Source organism: Pristis pectinata, chromosome 3 (assembly GCF_009764475.1).
Source record: "Pristis pectinata isolate sPriPec2 chromosome 3, sPriPec2.1.pri, whole genome shotgun sequence".
Lineage (NCBI taxonomy): Eukaryota > Metazoa > Chordata > Chondrichthyes > Rhinopristiformes > Pristidae > Pristis > Pristis pectinata.
The window spans coordinates 107813061-107834930 of NC_067407.1; the positions used below are offsets into that span (position 1 = coordinate 107813061).

A 21870-nucleotide genomic window follows, 5' to 3' on the forward strand; every position below is an offset into this window, starting at 1 on the left:
CAGTGAATTCACCCACAGTAATAGCTTCTAGTGCTTAATGATGCCATTATTCTTAATGATACTGTTTTTTAGCTACAAAAGAATAATTACAGTTCACTTCTACAGAAAATGTAGGAAAAAATTGTTTTGATTTCTCGTGTCATTTTGTTTTTAGGACACATTCAACTAACATATTTTAGCAGATGGAGTGAGGTTGACGATTCCTATGACAGCAGTGCCATAGAGAAAATGTACTGCGCCCCAGGTTAGAACACTTAGTTGCATATAAAGTACGCTGTTCTCCTTGTCTTCTGTGTATTATGCAAACCACATACCTTTCTTTATGTGTGTAGTCCATTTGGTATGCAAAGCATTTTTTTGTAATTAAAAAGTGTGACATGGGTTGAATTTATAATTTTCTAAAAAGCATTTACTTATGTAAATTTATATTGACTAGAAATTTTATATTTTAAAAAACTTTGTTTACTCCTAGTTTCCCTGAAAAGGAAGTTGCAAAACTTAAAGAGGGATAAGTTAATTAAAATGATGTTAAATATATCTGGTTGAAGAGAACATACTTGTAAGCATTTTGAAGAGGAAATGAATGTGGTGTACATTGACTTTCAGAGAGCCTGTGACAGGGGCTCTTCTTGAGAACATAAAGGCCAAACAATAGAAAGTAGTAGCCAAAGGCAGTTGGAGTGCATAAGGGGAGGCTGCAAATTAGGAATGGTAACCCAATCCTTTCAGTTCCTAAGCCAGCCAGCTGTGTTTTAAAAAAAAACCTGCAATGTTTTCATCACTGTATATCTATAACTTTTTTTATTCCAACTGTTTTTAGATCAATTTTGGTGTGTTTCATTAATGAAATAAATACACAGGAAATAAAGCTTGTTCTTTTCTGTCCATATACCAGAACATGGAAGGAAATGACTAAAGTTACTCTTTAAATTCTTTTCAGAAGTTTTTCGGATGAACCCACTTGATATTATGTTTAGACTAGCAAATTTCCAATGGTATTGCTTGCAGGCAATCAGTACAGGTGTCAGTTGCTGGGAGCTTGTCAAAAGCATTTAAATTTGGGTGGGAAAAGGTGGATCCAGGGGCTGGAAGTTGCAACTATAAAGTTGATGGTTCTTAGATTTGACCATAATAACAAAGCTAGGAGAAAGCCAGAACAAGAGAAGATTTCCATGCTGTATGACTCTATGACTCTATTTGGGTTATGTGGGGCTGCTATTGGCTGAGCTAAACCAGGAGGGGAAGCATTCAAGGTGAGCTGGGCTGGCCCATGAGAAACCGTTTGGAAATTTCACGATGAGTCTGAAAGCAAACTGGGTTGAAAGGAAGAAAACATAAAGGTGTGTGGAAGGCTTGTAATAAGTGGACTGGGCTCAAATGTGTTGGGAGAAAATTAAGCAGAAACCCCAGCAGAAGCCTGTCAAGGTTTCATCAAAGCTTGCAAAGTGATCTGGACAGCTGGGAAAATGGGCTATAAGATGGCAGATGGAATTTAATACAGGCAACTGTGAGGAGATGCACTTTGGGAAGATAAACCAGGGGAAGACTTGCACAGTGAATGGAAGGGCACTGAGGTGTGCGGTGGAACAAAGGGACCTGGAATACAGGTCCATAATTCCTTGAAAGTGACATCACAGGTAGATACAGTCATAAAGAGAGTTTTTAGTGCATTGGCCTTCATAAATCAGGGCATTGAGTACAGGAGTTGGGATGTTATGTTGAAGTTGTTTAAGACGTTGGTGAGGCCATACTTGGAGTATTGTGTGCAGTTCTGGTCACCTGCCTACAGGAAAGATATCAATAAGCTTGAAAGAGGGCAGAGAAAATTCACACAGGACTTGAGGACGTGTGTTATGGGGAAAGGTTGAATAGGTTAGGTCTTCTTTCCCTCTAGTGCAGGAGAATGAGGGGAGATCTTATAGAGATACATGAAATTATGAGGGGTATAGATAGGGTGAATCCATGCAGGCATTTTCTCCTCAGGTTGGGTGAGACTAGAACTAGAGAACATAGGTTTAAGGTGAAAGGTGAAATATTTCTGAGGGGGAACTACTTCACTCAGAAGGTGGTGCGCGTTTGCAATGAGCTGCTAGCATGAAGTGGTAGATGTGGGTTCAATTGTAAGATTTAGAAGAAGTTTGGATAGTTGCATGAATGAGAGAGGTATGGAGGGCTGTGGTTTGTGTCTAGGTAGATGGGACTGGACAGAAAACCAGGCTGGCATGGACTAGATGGGCCAAAGGGCCTGTTTCTGTGCTGTAGAGCTGTATGCCTCTATGACGCTCAGGTACATAACAAGCCGTGAGTCCCTGACTGCGTGCAGGAAAACTTATTAAATGGCTCTCTGGCAAAAAGTGTGCAATTTTTCTCATCTTACTTTCTGATTTTGTTAGATATCTTTGTGTTTTTATACATATCTTTGTAGGTGCAGGGCTTTAAAATTGATTGATATGCAACTGGCATAAAAAAAGCAAATTAATGGTTTGAAAAGTAGAATTTACCTTCCAATAAAGCAGGAAGACATTTTGTGATTGAGCAGTTTATCAATCAGCCAATTTGATCTGCAATGTTTTAACTTACAATGCTGCTGTTTTTTGTACATTACCACGTAATCGGAATCATTTCTACATTTGTACTATGTGTTCTCTATTAACCATTTCTTGAATTACTTATCATACGATAACAATGATAAATCTACTTTTAATTGTAACAGAGTGAATTAAAGAAAATATTTAATGGATACATTACCTTTTTCAGAGGAAATATGATTTGAGATGAGTTATAAAATAAAATCTGATATCAACATACAGAAATTGGGAAGAGTTGCAGTCTTTAATTTTGTATAAATTTTTTATACTGTGCTTGAGGAAAGAGATAAAAAGAGAGATTTTATGGTGCAAAAGTGGAAAATGCTGGTAATATTAAGGAATTCAGACATCATAGACTGACCAATACTTGACTGTTTGCATGTATGAAACATTAATTTATTTTTATTTCTCTCTCCACAAATGGTGCCTGACTTGCTGAATGTTTCCAGTTGTTTTTGTTCCAGATCTCTGGCATCTGTGGATTTTGCTTTTTGATTTTTCTTTATGGTATTGAGGTGAAAAAGAACATGCTTTAATTTATCTAATGCATTTCTTCAGTCCTCCATGGTTTAGAATAACTGTTTTCAGACATGAATTTCACATTTGCAGCAGTGTTTTCCTCACATTGTTGAAATAATTTACTGTACTTTAAAGTAATTTAATTTGTTTATCCTTTCATTGGATTCTTTAAATACAAATGTTAAACCAAATAAAACCCGGAAACATGACACTGCTTCTCATCACTGTTTCCATGAATTGTTCAGTGTATAATCTAAAAATTAGAGTAAGAACAGTTTCTCTGACCAGTTTGACCTTAATTTAGTCTTTATTTGTTTTCTAGTGGTATAGCAAGCAAGCTCATATTCACAGTACCATTTTGGTTACTATGTATTATCAGTAAGACATCGGTTACACTTTCAGCATTATTTTTCATTCTTTTCATTCCAGTTGAGTTATATCTCATCCCCTCACTTTTTCCCCCCACTATTCTTGATTTGTTATATTTAGTGCTGTTGTCTTCTTTCAAATGCACAGATTCTGATCATCAGTAGGAAGGCTGAGTAACATAAAATGGATTATAAAGTAATTCAGGAATGATTGTATTGACAGTAATTTGGACTCTTTTTAGTCCGTAGAAGAAGGAACGGGAGTAGACCATTTGGCTTCTTGAGCCTGCTCCCCCATTCAATAGGATCATGACTGATCTGACATTTCCCTTCTACTTTCCCAACCTTTCCTCGTAATCCTTGATTCAGTTACTAATTAGCAATCTAGCCTTAAATATACACAAAGACTCGGGTCCCATTGGTGTTTGTGGCAAGAAGTTCCAAAGATGCACAATCCTTCGAGGGAAGAAATTCTTCCTAATTTCAGTCATAAATGGGCTCCCCTTATTCTGAGACCATGCTCTCTGGTCCTGGACTCGACCATGAGAGGAAGCATTCCCTCAGAATTCTTCCTTGTCTAGCCCTCTAAGAATCTTTCATGTTTCAATAAGTTCACTTCTTATTCTTCTAAACTCCATTGAGCAGAGTCTCGAACTGTTTAACCTTTCCCCGTAGGATACCCCCTCTGTAGCTGAGAACACCATATTGAACCTTGTATGAACCGCCTCCAATGAAATGTCATTCCTTAAATAGGGGGACTAAATTATTTGCAGTATTCCAGATGTTGTCTCACTAGTGCCTCCAATCCCTTTGAAATAAGGACCAACATTCCATTAGCCTTCCCTATTATCTGCTGCACTTTGTGCTAGCTTTGTGTTTCGTGCACAAGAACTTCCCCAAATCCCTCTGTAGCTTTTCTCCATTTACGTACTACTCTATCCTTTCCTTACAAAATGAACAATTCCACATTTTCCCATATTATACTCCTTCTGTCAAGTTTTTTGCCCACTCACCTAACCTATCAATTTCTCTCTGTAAATGGCTTGTATCCTCCTTGTACCCTGTCCTCCCACTTATTTTTGTGTAGTCTACAAACTTGGTTACTGGACATTTGTTTCCTTCCTCTATATATCCAGCTGGAAAGTTGGGCAGAGCAATGCAAATGAAATTGAATCCAGATGAGTGCAAGGTAATGCATTTTAGGAGGGCAAAAACAGAAAATGATAGGGCCCAGGGAGCATTGATGAACAGAGGGACCTTGCGTACAAGTCCCTAGATCCTGGAAAGCAGCAGCAACAAGTGGATAAGGTGGTGAAGAAGACGTGGGATACTTGACTTCATTCCCTGTGACACACAGTATAAGAGCTGGGACTTTTGAAAACATTGGGTAGGCCATACCTGGACTATTGTGTGCAGTTCTGCTCGCCACACTATAGGAAATATATGATTGCACTTGAGCGGGTACACAGGAGATTCATCAGGATATTGCCTGGATTGGAGCATTTCGGTTCTAAGGGGAGACCAGATAGGCTGGTTTTGTTTTCCATGGAGTGGAAGACCTGAAGGGTTAATCTGACCGAGGGATATAAAATTATGAGGGGATGGGTAGGGTGGGGTGTTAAAGACGGAAGGGCAAGATTTAACGTGAGAGGCAGGAAGCTTAGAACATAGAACAATACAGCACATGAATGTCTGCATCAGCTATGATGCCAATCTAACTAATCCTATCTGCCTGCACGTGATTCGTAACCCTCTATCCCCTGCCTGTTCATGTGTCTGTCTAAATGCCTCTTAAATGTTGCTGTTGTATCTCTTCTTCCACTTCCCCTGACAGTGTGTCCCAGGCATCTATCACACTCCATGTAAAAGAAAAAAGTTTGTCTCACAAATTCCCCTCTCACGTTAAATCTATGCCCTCCTGGTTTTGACACTTCTATCCCAGGAAAAGGACTCCGACTATCTATCCTATCTATGCCTCTCATTATTTTATGTACCTCTATCAGGTCACCCCTCAACCTCCGATGCTCCTGTGAAAACAATCCAAGTTTGTCTAACTTCTCCTTTTAGCTAATACTCTAATCCAGTCAAAATCCTGTTGAGTCTCTTCTGTACCCTCTCCAAAGCCTCCACATGCTTCCTGTAATGCGGTGGCCAGAACTGCACACAATACTCCAAATGTGGTCTAACTAAAGTTTTATACAGCTGCAACATGACCTCCTGACTCAATGCCTCGATTGATGAAGGTAGGCATGCTGTATTCCGCCTTTACCACCCTTTCCACAGGGAGCTGTGGATTTGTACCCCAAGATCTCTGTACATCAATGATCCTAATGGTCCTGTCATTTACTCCATGCTTTTTTTTGCATTTGACCTCCCAAAGTGCAACACCTCACATTTGTCCAGATTAAACTCCACCTGCTAATTTTCTGCCCATATTTCCAACTGGTCTATATCCAGCTGTATCCTTTGACACCCTCCCTCTCTATCCACAACTCCACCACAAATTTTCTTGTCATCTGCAAATTTACTAATCAGACCACCTACAATTTCATCTAATATATATGTGTGTATAAACAACAGAGGTGCCAGCTGATTCTTGTAGAATACTACTAGTCACACACCTCCAATCAGAGAAACATCCCTACCACTACTCTCTGTCTTCTATGTTTAGAGGAGGTCTGAGGGGAGATTTTTTCACACAGAGGGTGATCTGGAATGTACTGCCTGAAGAAGTGGTGGAAGCAGATACTCTCATGGCATTTAAGAAGCATCTAGACAAATACTTGAATCTCTAGGGCATAGAAGGCTATGGATCTAATGTGGGTAAATGTGGTTAGTGTAGATGGGTCCAACGTATGGCATGGACATGGTGGGCTATAGGTCTGCTTCTGTGCTGGATGACTCTGACTCTATAACTGTTGTGGTCCCAGGTATGCCAACCTGATAATTGGTTGATAGATTAATTAAGAGATTTACCATTTAGAGTTACTAGATTTATCATTCACAGTTAAGTGTTCAGACTATGTGGTCTAATTATTATCCAAGAGGTGGTACATTTTCACTTCTGTTGGAATGTTTGGATCAGAACAGACTTCAACAATTTTTTAAACAACTGATGTAGACGGCTAAATGAAGGTTTTTCTTTCTGTCACCTACGATGGTATGCCAGCAAGAATCAGAATAGGCAGTCATATAGTTTTTATGGAAAGAGCTGTAATAACAGCAAGGAACCTGCAGGAGATGTCATGCACCACTAGTGAAATTACTGTCAGCAAAGCACATAACTGGTGATCACAGAAAAGAACAGTTGGCATAACAGCCTTGAAGTAAATTATTAACTGGACAGAAGATGTTACAGATTGACTCAGGATTAAATACTTAAGTGCAGAAAGCCCATTATCTCTGACTTTCCAATATGAGAATATTGAAAGGTCCCAGTTGGAGCATTAATTCTTGTTCCCGCAGTGTTATATATTTAAAAATGCCGATATGCAACAAAATCCAAATCCATTGAAACTTGAAGGAATGGTGTACAAATCCATCTGGTAGCTTTATATAATCATTTTTTGTATAGCATTTAAGCATTTGAAATACATAGATTGGAGAGGGTATAACAGTGGAACTGTACAACAGTGGAAGCGAATAAAAGCTGTATTTTTATAAGATCAAGTTTGCTCTATTTATGGATTTTGACATTAGCTTCTTGCACATTACTAGTTTCTAAATATGTTTCTGCTCCTCCCCTTTAAATTATTATTTTTCAGATGACAGCACATCTCAGTAATCTAAGGTGACCTTGTACCCTTTTGTCTTGTAGTGTGTGCTATTAATAACTTGTTAGTGACCCACATTCATGTAACAAATACCTTCAGATGTGTGTTATCAGCCCATTATAAAAACTGAGAATAGACTGATATGACTCTTGTTTCAGAGGCATGTATCCTCATAACCAGGATTTTGCCTAATGTAGTCTTATTCAGCTGCTGAATAAATTTGCTCTATTTATAAAGCACTGCTTTACACATTTTTTTTAAAGTAACACCATCAATTTGTGTTTTACTATGATTTAAAAGGAAACTAGTATACCATCTTCAACCATCTAGAAGGTGACATTCCAGATATTTTTGAAATGGTTCATGAGAAGCCAAGCCCAATTATCCTGCTTGCAGATCAGAGAGAGCAGCAGACAGGACACCTGTGCTGCCTGGGAAAAGGAATCGGGTTGAAATGAAATAAAATTAACAACGTAGTCTGATCACTTTACCAACATTCAAAATGGGAGGCAACAGGATTGTTATTTTACTAAACACAATGCAAAACATCCTTTTGAAAGCATCTTAAAATTGGAATATCAAAGTTCCCAGAAGTTTTTGTGGATTATTTTTGTGCATTGACTGAACTTGAAAGGTTGATTTTTTTCTGATAGCAATGTTGTTCTGCTTCTGACATCTATGTGCATTTAGCATAATACTTAACTCTCTCAAATAAATTGCCATCCTATCATGGCAATTATTTGGCTCCTTTTGATTGTTCGATTTATGTGACTACCCGTAAGCTGCTACTTTAATTTGATGTAGCTAGTTTTACTAATTTTTCCACCAACATCAATATGAAATGAAAATATAAGGTTCAGTTTTGATCTTTTTATTTTGATCTATCTATTATCATGTTTGTATATTGTAACAGGCCAGTAGAAGTCAGAAAATTGAAGTGCGAGCATCCACTGTCTGGTGGAGGGATCTTGAGGTACCGAGGGCTCCTGTTCAGAGAAAGGATTAAGTCGCATTAACCTATGTAAATAAGAGTAATAATAGAGTATGGGTCACTCTGCACCCTGTGGCTTTGGTGGCTCCTGGGTCTATATGGAAGCTTGGCTGGAAGAAGCAAGTATTTAGTGTGCCTGAAATGTAGTGAAATATAAGGGAATATTATTTCAAGTGGAAGGGCGAAGAGGTCAAAGAAATACTAATTAATCTGGCTACGTCGTGGCTTTTGAAGTGAGAGAAATTTTGGTCTTCCGTCTCTTGCAAATAGATTGTGGGAGACCTTGCATGCTGAAGTTCAAAGCAGGAAGGAACTGCTGATATACAGTATGCTTTTACGTTCCTAGTGAATTTTCTAATCACCGGAGAACTACAAAGTTGACATCCAGTAACAGGAAAGATGCCATTTTACAATACTAGTGAGAGAAATTTGCACTTAAGCAATCTACGTACAGCAGCTGATTTATTCTTTTCTGGGTCAAAAATCTAACCCAGTAGGCCTCTGTCCAAGATTTCCATTTCAACCTGAAAGAGCTGAAAAAAAATTCTATGGGTATAGGCATAAAATATTATTTTATCTCAATGTATTGATATTTGCTAGGTAATTTTGTGTTATCAAATTTTTTTGCAATCAATGATAATGCAGGTAGATGGTTTTGAAAATGCCTGTGGATTGCAAACAGTTTGATATGGTCCTCATATTGAATAGTATTGTCAGCATGGTCGCAGGGAACTATGCACTCATTTTGGCTTGCTTTGGTTCCATATCGAGTAATGAAATTTGATTATTTACATAAGAACCTAATTTTAAAAAATTGATAAAGCTTCAAGTGGAGCAGATCTTGTTTGATCTGTTGAGGAGTGACAAGTCAAGCTAACTATGGTAAACATGATGCTTATTTATCCTTTCAAAAGGTACTCAATAAGCTTAATTATGAAAATTACTAATGAAACTAAAGATTGAGAGCAAAATTTAGGTATGTATAAAATAAACTGGATAAACAGCAGAAAATTAAATACTAGTAATGCAATATGTATGTGGAAAGGGCTGTGTTTACTGGGTTACCTCAGCTTTAGGACAACTGCTGTTGCTAATTTTATAATGATGACTTGGAAACTCCACGCAAATTGGTTAAACTCAGAGCCCGGATAGGGTAGAAGGATCTTGGCAGATTATGACTGGGCTGAACTACGCAGATAAAACTTAATGCAGGCAGTGTTAAGTGTTGACCATAGGATGGAAAAATGTAAAACATACAAAGTGTAACTTTGAAATTGCAATTGACATTGAAAGAGTCTTTGTCAATTCAGTCTCATCCTTTCCAGCCAACGAAGAGCAGAAATGAACAAAATCAGTAGAACTGCATAATCAAAATAACAGAATACCAGTTCAAGAAAGTTGTGATTAAGATTGCATAGGTACAAGATAGGAAATAGTATTCAGAAAGACATTTCTTTTTCAAAAAGACATTTCTTTGCCAGTCAGAGCTGTTTGCTAGCATGTCCTGAAAGGAAAGGTGGTTCAAAATTAGCAAAAACAAGTCCTATTCAGTTGAATAAATTAAGCTCTGGAAGAATGAAGAGAATTAGTTCCAAGCAAATAAAGAGTATCTTTGGGATTGATTTCAGGAGATTGCTTTTACATTGTGGTCAATACTTGGAATGGATTTCTGAACAGATTGAGGGAATTTAAGCTCCAGTATTATTTAAGAAAAAAAACTTGTATTTACATAGTATCTTTCATTTTTCTTTCAAGATTTGCTGAAGTGATGTACAGCCAATGATGTATCTTTATGTATAGTCACTGTTGTAATGTACGAAATGTGGCAGCCGATTTGAACATTAAGGTGGGGCAAATGACCTTCATCAATCATGAGTGATTCAGTAGGTTATACATAAGAGAACAGCTGAAGGTAAGAAATTTCTCCTCTGTTGTATATGCTAAATGAGCAATATGCTTCTGAAATGCTATTCCATTTGTCAGTGGAACTGAACATCAGGAGTGGAGTTCAATGCATGTGTGTCACTACATTGCTCATTTGGTGCATGCAAAAGAGGATGAATTTCAACCATGAAATTTCTCCCAACTGGTAGATTGTTTTCTCTGTATTCAAATTAAAGGTCCTTCATTGAGAAGTAATGATTTTCACAGTTAAAATTACAACAGATAAAAACTGGAATTAATCACCTATGTATCCACTGCTTAAATTGCTCTGCTTTTGACAGTGGGTATAAATAATGATACCAAAACTGAATTTTATGATATGGAAAATTGCCTGTTCAATGGAACATTTTGAAACAAAACCATTGCAATTAATGCTACTTCTGGACCAGCTTAATTCTTTCTTTTTTAGAAATGGGAGTAAAAGTTGAGCCTTGCTCGGTGGTCAAGATTACAGGGAGGTTGCTGTGAAGAGAAGAGGATGGTCTTTAAAATTATGTTCCTAAGAACAATAGATTTGTTTTCTGCAATGGAATAAAGCTGTTCTTCCTTTACTGGAATTAAATGAAATAAGTCATTTGAAATGTGTGCTAAGCTAAATAATTAATAAGATCTCTTGGTCTCTCTGACCTCTTTTGATGTGGACACTTTTGGGGAAGCTGCAGTGTCTTAGTGGGAAGTGTGTAGTTTCTTCCTTTGCATGAAAACATTTTTCTTAAAGGACAGGTGGAACTCCTTCATCTGAAAACGGAACCTCCCTCACCATGCCTAGAATTGAGAAATGTTTTACTTCAACTACAGTCTTCCTCTTTCGGAGTTGACATTGAAATTTATTTGGCTCCCACTCAAATTGTATAATACACCCACCAACAAATGTACTTCAGTAATGAGACTCTGTTGGTTAACCCATTCGCATTAAGAAGTTAAAGAATTTCCTGTGGCCCATATGTGAAAATGTATTCTGGCTGCCCTTTATTGTAGTAGTATTGAGGAATTGTGAAATGTGTTAAAATGCCAGTTCTACAGGGAATCATTGACTAGTTTTGTCTTTGAGAATTCAAAAATAATCATTAATTAAATGGTGTTTTGTTGTCAGCATGAATATAAATTAAAATAATAATTATTAAATGTGTTTCGTAAAGCCAAGAGTGACTTTTGATGGTGCATGGAGGCCTTTGATTCCTGCAGGTAAATGAATATAGCACTATGAAGAAACTGACCACTTATACACAGGTGTAGTAATATGTCAGTCAATGTCATCAATCTTGGGCACCTTTAGTGGGTATGGGGATTTACATGATACTTCATATCCAACATAGAAGATGCCCATGCGCATAAATATGAACTTACGTTCATATTATCTGATAATGCAAAGTGTAAGGAGTGAACAATGTCATCAGAGACTAAAGAAACTTGATCTACTTTTTTTGAAGTTTAAAAGAATGAGGCGTAATCTTACAGAAGCATACAAGATCCTTGGGTGGAATGACAGGGTAGATATCAAGACGTTTCCCTTAGTTGGAGAACCTTGAACGAGGGCACATAGTTACAAGATTTGGGGGCTGGTCATTTAAAGCTGAGGAACAACTTCTTGCAGAGAGTGGTGAATCTCTGGAATTCTCTACCCTAAGGATTTGTGAAGGATGGATCATTGAAGAGGAAATAGATAAATCTTTCAAAGATCAGGGAATTGAGGTCGATGGGGAACTGACAGAAGAAGAGTTGGGGTCCTGGGTAGAGTAACCGTGATCATATTTGATGGCAAGGCAGTCTTTTCCTGTTCCTATTTTCATATGTTCAGATAAGCTTCTTGGGCTGATGATAAATCTCACTGAAATTTAAGCAATTCGATTTTGAAGGATTCTGTAAATGATGAGTGAATAACATGCTAACAGACCTTAGTTTTAACCTAAAATAAAAAGACAAAATGCTAGAAATACTCAGCAGGTCATGCCACATCTGTAGGTAGAGAAACAGAGCTAACATTTCAGGTCGATGGGAATTAAACATTTGATGAGGCTTCCAGTAAAAACCATTTCATTCAATATTTAATACTTTAATTCCATCAGTGCCAGCCACAAGGTTCAAGCAGAAAGAGTCCTGTGTTGCTTGGTGCTTTGCAAGGGAAACCAAATGGCCAGTAAAAAACAAAGATCAGTTTCAATACTTCACCTGTTTCTGAACTCTTTATGGGTCCGTGGGTGTACACCTGCAGTATCACCTTGATCATTGAGGAGTCTTTTGCCAGCCGCTGGTAGGATTTCAAAGAAGGAATCTCCCACTGGTAAGGGCAGTCTGTGGGTGGGAGTTCCAGGATAGCATTCCATGTCCCCTCCTGCAAGATCCTGAGGCCAGCTTCCAAGAAGTGAATCTGGCTGTGAATTTAGGTCGCAATCAGATTTATTTAACTACCCAAGATTAGCAGGGCCTCCATTCCCTGATCTGACCAAGCGTGCCACCTGTTAACTACCTCATGCACAGCCTTTCTGCTGCCTGCTCTATTAGTCACAAATTATGAACATTAACAAAGCAACTATCAGAATCAAGGACAAGAATATTTAGAATATCATTGGTTCACCACAATGTATTTCAAAATTTTGAGGTGCGCTTCTGAAATCTTTGTTCGTAATGAAGTGATGTTCATAGGATGCATGATTCATCACATTGTCGATGTGCACGCTATGATATTTCAACTATTTTGGGGGTGCAATCACAGACTTGTTCTTTTCATCCGTTCACTTAACAAAGATCATGGTGCTCATCAACATTTTCCTGTTGAGGTATTTCTGAGGGTTCAGGAGTGTAGTGTTTATGCTATTGGATGATAACATAAAGGCCTGGACAAATAATCCAGAATGCAACTGGTTGAGTTTGAAGTCATTTCCAAGTTATTGAGGACTGGAATTTAAATTTAGCCAATTAAATAATCAAATCTATTGTTTAATAATAAGCTGTAATGCTATTCATGAAAGTACAAAAACAAAATGTTGGGATAGTGCACATCTGAAGTAAAGTCAGGATATGCTGGAAATGTTCAGGCTGTGCAACATGAAGCAGTTTGATGTTTCAGTTCAATCACTTTTCATCAGCATGGTGTGGCACACGTGCAACTTGTAGACCTGCTACCTCATAGCTCCAACGACCCAGGTTGAATCCTGACCTCCGGTGCTGTCTGTGTGGAGCTTGTACATTCCCCATGTGACCATGTGGTTTTCCTCTGGGTGCTCTGGTTTCCTCATGCATCCCAAAGAAGTGGGTCTGATAGGTTCATTGGCCACTGTAAATTGCCCCTTATGTGTAAATGAGCAGCAGATGTAGTTGATGGGTGTGTGGGGAGAATGAGTTAGGATAAGATTAGTTTAAATTGGTTTTTGATGGTTGGTGTGTACTCGGTGGGTCAAATGACCCATTTCCATGCTGTATATTGGCCTTTATGTTGGATTTGAGTACAATACAAGAGTTAAGATATCATAATATAGTTATATAGAACCCTGATGAATGTGCAACTGGAATATTGTGTACAGGTCTAGTCTCCCTATCCAAGGAAGGAAATATTTGCTTGAGAGGGAGTGCAGAGAAGATTTGCCAGATTCATTCTTGGGATTCATGGTCTTTCTATGACTCCAAGAGCATCTGATTGTGAAACTGCTGGCTGGTTGTAAAAGTCATTTGGAAAAACTAGGATGTAGCATCAAGGAACATGTCCATTACTGATTGGATTTTGTAACTGAATTAAAGCACTAGTTTAAACTATAAATTAATTCTTTCCTGCAGAGGTTGGTGGGATAGCAGAAGAAACCGAAGCTTGTGACTGGTGGAGTCTAGGTGCAATTTTATTTGAACTCTTGACTGGAAAAGTGAGTATAACAAGGTTATGAACTGGATTGCATATTCAAATGTTTGTATGTTAAAATAATACTTGATGATGGCAATTGATTTTCTTTGTTACAGCCTCTGTTTCAGTGCCATCCAGCTGGAATAAATACACACACAGCTCTAAACCTGCCAGATCACATATCAGAGGAAGCTAGATCAGTGGTACAGCAGGTAATCACCCTTTGTAATGAAATTTTACTGGATAGATTTATTGAGAGTATGTGCGCTAAAGTAATTGTGCTTTTTTTCTTAAAGTTTCCTGTTATGCAGGAGTAAGAATCTGCCCATTATTTCCAAGGTGAAACATACAAAATTCATGTTAGTCCTGATTATATAACTGCTGGGATGATGATTCCCCTGGCTATGTGCTATCAGCATGGGATGCTGTCTTAAGGGGTCAGCCATTCAGAAACAAAAGAACTTCCTCACCCAGGAGGCCTGTAGAGGCTCACTTGCTGGTTATATCCAAGACACAGCTTGTCAGATATTGAGGGATATGGCGTTACTACTGGAAAGTGGTGCCAAGGTAAAAATCAGCCATGACCGTATTGAATAGGAGAGCAGGAAAGAGAAAAGTGGACAAGGCCTTCTATTTCTTATGTTTCTGAGGAGGTAATGATCAATGCTGACTTTTGTGTCCCTCACCAGCACCCCACAAATCCTAGTTTGGAATAATTAAATCCAACCACAGCTCTTAGTGCCCTGTGTTGTGTTTTGCATGCTGAAATCGAAACAAAAAAATGCTAAAAATACTCAACAGAGAGAAACAAACTAATGTTTCAGGCCTGTGCCCCTCCATCAGGGCTCGTTGGAGCTGAGTTGTACCTAACCAAATTTCACATTGCTGTACTTTTAAAATTTTTTTGTTTTAGAAAGATGGAGTTTGGACCCTAATATAGCTAACTGACCCTGAGCTCGACAGTAGTAGTGGGCTTTTTTCAATTGTGTGCATGTATGTGCACAAGAAAGAAAGACAACTGACCAAGCTCAGCAACGTTGTCAATAAAGAAATCACATACCAGTTATTCAGAAAACAACCCTTTTAGGATACATAACACTGTTGAATTGAGTCATCAGAAATCAGTCTGCAGCCTGTGACCAATAGTAGGTCTCACTTGGGAAGAGAGAAAGGTGTTATAATTGACCTTTTAATTATTCTGGGACAAGCACTGCTTGTTAGGAAGGGGAATTAATGATTCCCTGTTTAAATATTGGTGTATTTTTACTTTGGACCATAGGATAGAGGAACTGCATTTTAATACGAATATTAGATTGTTTACCAAAAGTTTTCCTTATTTTAGATTATTTATAAAAATCTATCTAAAACAAGATGGAAGGTAAACTTTAAGTATTAGAAAGATAAAACAGCCTCAAAATTATTTTGCATATCTCAATGATTTTTCATGCTTATTGAAGGAAGGAATTAAATAAAGTTTAATGCCAAGGAGCGATTGGGTACTTATTGCATAGTTCAACTTGAAAGAGCTGGTTTATGGACATGGTCTGGTGCATGAGCAATCCTTTTCACTGTTCCTTCTCTCTGCTCTGGGCCTCTCTCAATCCCCCTTCTTCCCATTCACTCTCCAATTGAGGGAGTGAAGTAAAGGCATTTGTCTGCACTTTGTGAGCATGGCCTCTTCTATGGAGTTCTATTGTGTAAGACTCCTTAAGACTTTTGCAGAATGGAATGCTCCTGCAGGGAATCCATGCACAACACCTCACTGGTTTAACACCATCTTTGAGGCATGGAATAATTTCAGTTAGTACCTTGTGCAAACTCAAGGATCTCTTCAAATGCATCACATGCAATGAAATACTTTTGAAGCATGGTCCTTTTGTAGTGCAGCTAAATACAGTTAATAACTGGTGTGCAGCAAGGTCCTGTAGTAGCAACCACAGTGTTAGTGAATATTAGTTAAAGTTAAAAATTGGCCAGGAGCAAGCTCCACCAATTTTTCTTCAAACCAACATGTTGGTTAGTTTCTGTCCACCTTACAGCCCAGAGGTGTCTTGTTTTAATATTTCATCCAAAAGATATATTTTCAGACTCCATCATTATGGCACCGAAACGTTATCTCATATTTTGTTCTCAAGTGTCTGCAACTTGAAGGGATAGCTTTCTGACTCAGACGGTTAAGCTGCCATGACTGACTCTATGATGAAACATTTTGCAATTTAATATTCTCGAGTAATGCCATTTATAATTTTCAATCTTTGCATTAAATAAAAAAGTTCTAATTATTTAGTTCAGATGCTGTATCCAAATTTTAGTGGATGATCTACATTAGAATGATATTGATAAACCTAATTTTCTGTTACGGAAGTGAAAAGCAAATTAAAATCTTAACTCCTGCACAAAAGCCCTGTGTCTTACAAATGATTGTGGCACATTGAGGGAATGGTTTCTCTGCCTTGGGTAAGTGAGGGATATTTCTCGTATATCCCTGACTGAAATAGACTGAATTCCACACTGGAATGCGACAGATGAGGCAGTCTTGGCTACTCTTATACAGGTAAAACATACAAATGACTGAACTGATTGATCACAAACAGCAAGTTGTACTTAATTAGCTATTGTAGATAGTTATAAAGAAACCAGATTAAAAAAGAATTGATATGCCCCCTATTTTCTTTGGTGTTTATGTTTTTCTTTGTGTTTTACTCCACTTTAATTTTAATGTTTAATGTATGGATTTAATCACATCAATTTTTGATTTTTTCCAATTCTTTATAAAAAAAATTCTTGTATACATTTTTTTAGAATGTGTAACTCTTTGATTATCACCTATTTAATTATAAACTTAAGTACAAATATTTAAGAAAAGTAAATTAATATTTTGCTTATTTTAATTAATTAAGATTAATTTACACAATTTAGCAAGTAATAAGAGTGAAAATGTTTATCCCTAGAGAAGGCTGATTGCTGTTCCAAAAGTCCTACTTGGTCTTGAGTGGAATTGGTTATAACTTGATGAATGATACGTGGCTAATCTTTGAATTGTTATTGGTTTATTATTGTCACATGTACCGAGGTACAGTGAAAAACTTGTCTTGCATACCGTTCAAACAGATCAATTTATTACACAGTGCATTGAAGTAGTACAGGGTAAAACAATAACAGAATACAGAGTAAAGTGTCACAGCTACAGAGGAAGTGCATTGCAGGTAGACAATCAGGTGCAAGGTCATAATGTAGATTGTGAGGTCAAGAGTCCATCTTATTGTATAAGGGAACAGTTCAATAGTCTTATAACAGCGGGATTGAAGCTGTCCTTGAGCCTGGTGTTATGTGCGTTTTGGCTCCTGTATCTTCTGCCTGATGGGAGAGAGGAGAAGAGAGAATGACCTGGGTGGGTGGGGTCTTTGATTATGCTGGCTGCTTCACCAAGGCAGCGAGAGGTATAGACAGAATCCAAGGAGGGGAGGCTGGTTTCTGTGATGTACTGGGCTGTGTCCACAACTCTCTGCAGTTTCTTGCAGTCCCAGGCAGAGCAGTTGCCATACCAAGCTCTGATGCATCCAGATAGGATGTTTTCTATGGTGCATCAATAAAAGTTGGTGAGTGTCAGGGGCCAAATTTCTTTAGCCTCCTGAGGAAGTAGAGGCGCTGGTGAGCTTTCTTGGCCGTGGCGTCTACGTGGTTGGACCAAGACAGGCTGTTGGTGATGTTCAGTCCAAGGAACTTGAAGCTCTCATCCCTCTTGACCTCAGCACCATTGGTGTAGACAGGTGCATGTACACCGCCCCCCCCCCTTCCTGAAGTCAATGACCAGTTCTTCTGTTTTGCTGACATTGAGGGAAAGGTTGTTGGCATGACACCATGTCACTAAGCTCTCTATCTCCTTCCTGTACTCCGACTCATCGTTTGCTTATAACATTGCATATAATTAAGTATTGAAGTTGGGTATAGTGTGGTAGAGAATGAAGTGATTGTAATTATAGTAATCAACAAGTCGATAAAACCTCCAATATAGTGATGAGAATAAGCTGGCGGTTGTGTATTTTACCAGTCAGGGTAAAATTGATCAAGGAAATTTTCATAATGGATGTATGCGCATGGATCCAAGATGATAGATGTGAATTATGTTATCTGTTGCTAAATAAGTGCACTGTAAGTATAACAATAGTTTTAAATAGATCATGGGCATGTGAGTAATTTGTTTTGGTAGCTGCCATACCCACCTACCTCCCCTTCACAGCCCCTTCCCCTCTCCTTCCACCATGGTTAAGAATGACAACAACGGAAGTAGTAGAAGCCGAATGTCCTGCAGTGTGAAGCTTTTTGAAGCAAGTTGATGCTGCTCAAGGTATTCTTCAGATAGACTGGGCACTTCATGGCTGTGTGCATAATGGTAAATGATGTTGAGAATATAAATTGATGCATAAACCTAGTTATAGTATTATTGAGTATGCAGAATTTAATGAATTAAAGTGCATTGAAGAAGATTTGGGCCAGCAAGTTGATCAATTGCTAAAAATACTTTAAATTAGACAAAATGATGTCTGTCTAGGTAGATCCTTAGAGCACAAATCTAAGAATATTAAATTGAGCAAGCATTAGCGAGGCCTCACTTGGAGTTCTATATCCACTTTTTAATCAGTGATAGAGAGGAATTGAAATAGGTTCAAACCTAAGTAAAAAGGATGATGGTGTTTCAAAAACAAAACTCTGAACCAATCAATTTTGAGCTTATTGGAGCTAGACGTTTGTTTGATAATTGAAAGGATGTGTATTTTTTAAGTTATGAGCAGGATCAGAGGAATCATTATACAAATAGTGTGTGGATAAATAGCATCTGTAACAATCATTTCAGCCACAGGATGTGCCTGATATTTTTGTCTATCTTATCTTTTAGCTTTTGCAGTATAATCCCAGTGAGAGGCTTGGTGCTGGTGTGTCAGGTGTTGAAGACATCAAATCGCACCCATTCTTCCACACAGTGGACTGGTCCAGAGTAACAAAGTAAAGAACTAATGCAAATAAGACTTCATCATTTTACTGCACTAACCAAGATTGTACTTGGAGGTGAATATACCACATGCCAAATCCCAGCTGTCAACCACCTAAGACATGAACTGTGTAACTGCTGTTGAGCAAGATGGAGCAATTGAATTTTTGTTGGAATGTTTCATTATGTTTGAGTCTGCATTACAATCGATTCAGATGCTGTGTTTTAGATCATGCTGCAGAATCTGCAATGATTATATTCTGTGAATGTATAAAATAGGCAGGTACAGCCAGATTGGGAAAAAAGACAGTAATGTGCACAATTCCTATTTATTTATAGAACATAGTTTGTGGTGCTGTAACATATTGAATTTAGCCTATCCCTAATGAGGGTAATTTCTGCTGATTATTGTTACTAATTACTATTCTTATTACATGAACCAATGAATTGCAGGGTATAGATTAGAACCAACTAAATAAAATAGTTTACAAATTACCTGCAATGGAAACCTCTTCTTCCTAAAGAGTGACATGTAATGTTTTTCTTTACAATGTATTTTGAAAATGAATTCCTGATCAAAACACATTTTAGAAATTAAATGTGAATGTTATTGGCACCAGTCCAAAACAAGGCAGTATGACTTTATGCACACACATCAACCAAGTTCAGAAATGTAATCACATCTGGAATTACTGGAGTTGAGTAATTATCGGCTTCAAGGTCTAAACTCACAACTTCCTTTGAAGAAGTGATTATTTAATAGATCATCAATGCCATTTATTTTCAGAAATTATGCTTCTTTCAGGTCCAGACTAAGAATAGCCATGTTGTGTTTGTCAGCTTTCATACAAGAATATCAAATTATTCCTTGAATGAACAATTGAACCAATTTAAGAATGAATAATTCTAAGATCTTTGTATTAAAACATTAGTTGGGATAACTGCTTTAGTTTTAGTTACAATCCTATTTTTGTATCATTTTGCATCAGTAAGTCATAGAGTCATATAGCATGGAAACAGGCCACTCGGCCCACCATGTCAGTGCTAACCAGTGGACACCCATCTGTATTATTCCCATCCTCCAGCACTGGGCCCATAGCCTTCTTTGCCTTGTCCTTGTCTAGACACTTGTTAAATGTTGTCAGTGACTCTGCTTCCACAACTCTCTCAGGCATTGTGTTCCAGGTACTTGCCACTTTCTGGTGTAAAAGGTTCCCCTCAAATCACCTAAATCTCTTACCTCTTGCCCTAAAGCTATGTCCTCTCATTTTATCTACCTCTGATATGGGGAAAAGTTTCCTACAGTCCATCCAATATATGCCCTTGCTAATTTAATATACCTCAATCATGACTCCTCTTAATCTCCTCTGCTCCAGGGAAAACAGACCTAGCCTATCCAGTCACTTCTCTAAGAAACCATCCATCCCAGGCAATATCCTAGTGAATCTCCTCTACATCCTTTCCAGCGCTATCATATCCTTAATCTAAAAATTGTTTCTCTAAATGTTGTGTTCATTATGCCGAGGGTTATCACAGCTGGCATAATGGAATATTTTCTACTTCATGCATTCCCAGCCAAATGTGGTTTTGCCAGCATGTTAAACTCCATTCCTGATCTAAAAGTAGCCTCAACCCCAACTTCAGGGAAGAATCAATGAGGTTTTGTTTTTGCAAACAGTCATCCTGGGCTCTTTCTGGGGAAGATTATGAATTAATGTTCTCACAAGGTACTGCTTTAAACTGCCATTTTCACACTGCTATCCACTGGTTATAAGAGTTGAGAGATTGGTCCCACTAAACTTATGTTTGCTTCTTGGGTAAAACAGCAAGTTTAAACTTGCTACAGCAGTCAGTCCCAACTACTGAAGTGCCTATTAAAAAGTATTTTAAGTCTTTAAAATCTACGTTGTGTTGTGCAGAGTAAGAAGCAAATGTATGTACCAGAAAATGAAGTTGCAATATTCCAAAAGAGTGGTGGTCCTAGAACTCCCCAGCTAAGATCGGAGCTACTGGCCATGGCTTCTACTCTGGAATATAGGAGCTTTTCACTGGTATCGTCATGCCCTACAGAAGTAGTTATTGGATCTTCAGTCGAGTATGACAATGTATGGATTAATTGTTGTCTGTCTGTCTCTCTCTCTCTGTCTCTCTCTCTCTGTCTCTCTCTCTCTGTCTCTCTCTCTCTGTCTCTCTCTCTCTGTCTCTCTCTCGCTCTCTCTCTCGCTCTATATATATGTAGTGGCATATTATGAAGATATAATGGAAGTTAATATTTTAATTTGTCTTCAAAAAAAGTCAAATCTTATTAGCAACACAAGAAAAAATTCTCAAGTTCATCATTACGTCTTCAGATGTTCCTTCCTGCCATCACTCGTGTGTGATAGTATATGTGTCAACTTCTAGATCATCTCTGCATCCCTTTATTTCACTGGCTGTTGATTTCAGGAATGTAATTGTTTAAATACATGACTTGGGTAACCTGGCATCTCTGTTTCAGAGCTAGCACCAGTAATTACCCTATTGATGACCCATAGACAGCAACAATTTCAGGAGGGGAGAACATGTTAATAGTCTCTACTTCAAAATTGTAACTGGCCAATGTGCAATTTTACACAGGCATGCCTGCCAATGAAATTTTCATTTATCTAACAAGTCACATTCAATTTACAAGTTCACTGTAATTAGTTTCACAAGTCTTAATACTTGTAACTAAGTTTGTTAATCAATTTACTTTTTGATTTCACAGCCATGGAAGATAAACAGAAATTCAGAGGTTACCAAATTGAGTTCACAAATGGAATTCAAAGATTGAAAGTGGATTATCAGAATATTCTATCTATTATATTTTACTTTATGGTTTAGTAG

At 37.9% G+C, this 21870-nt stretch overlaps 1 protein-coding gene across 1 annotated transcript in view; it reads left to right on the top strand.

Moving 5' to 3' along the window:
• rps6kc1 (ribosomal protein S6 kinase polypeptide 1) overlaps positions 1 to 19554 on the top strand; it is a 124252-nt gene extending 104698 nt beyond the window's left edge. The window contains 4 exon segments of the mRNA XM_052011928.1: positions 155 to 244; positions 13955 to 14037; positions 14132 to 14227; positions 18913 to 19554. Of these exon segments, the coding sequence (XP_051867888.1) occupies positions 155 to 244; positions 13955 to 14037; positions 14132 to 14227; positions 18913 to 19023 (380 nt within the window). The 3' untranslated portion in view covers positions 19024 to 19554.
• The last annotated feature ends 2316 nt before the right edge of the window (positions 19555 to 21870 follow it).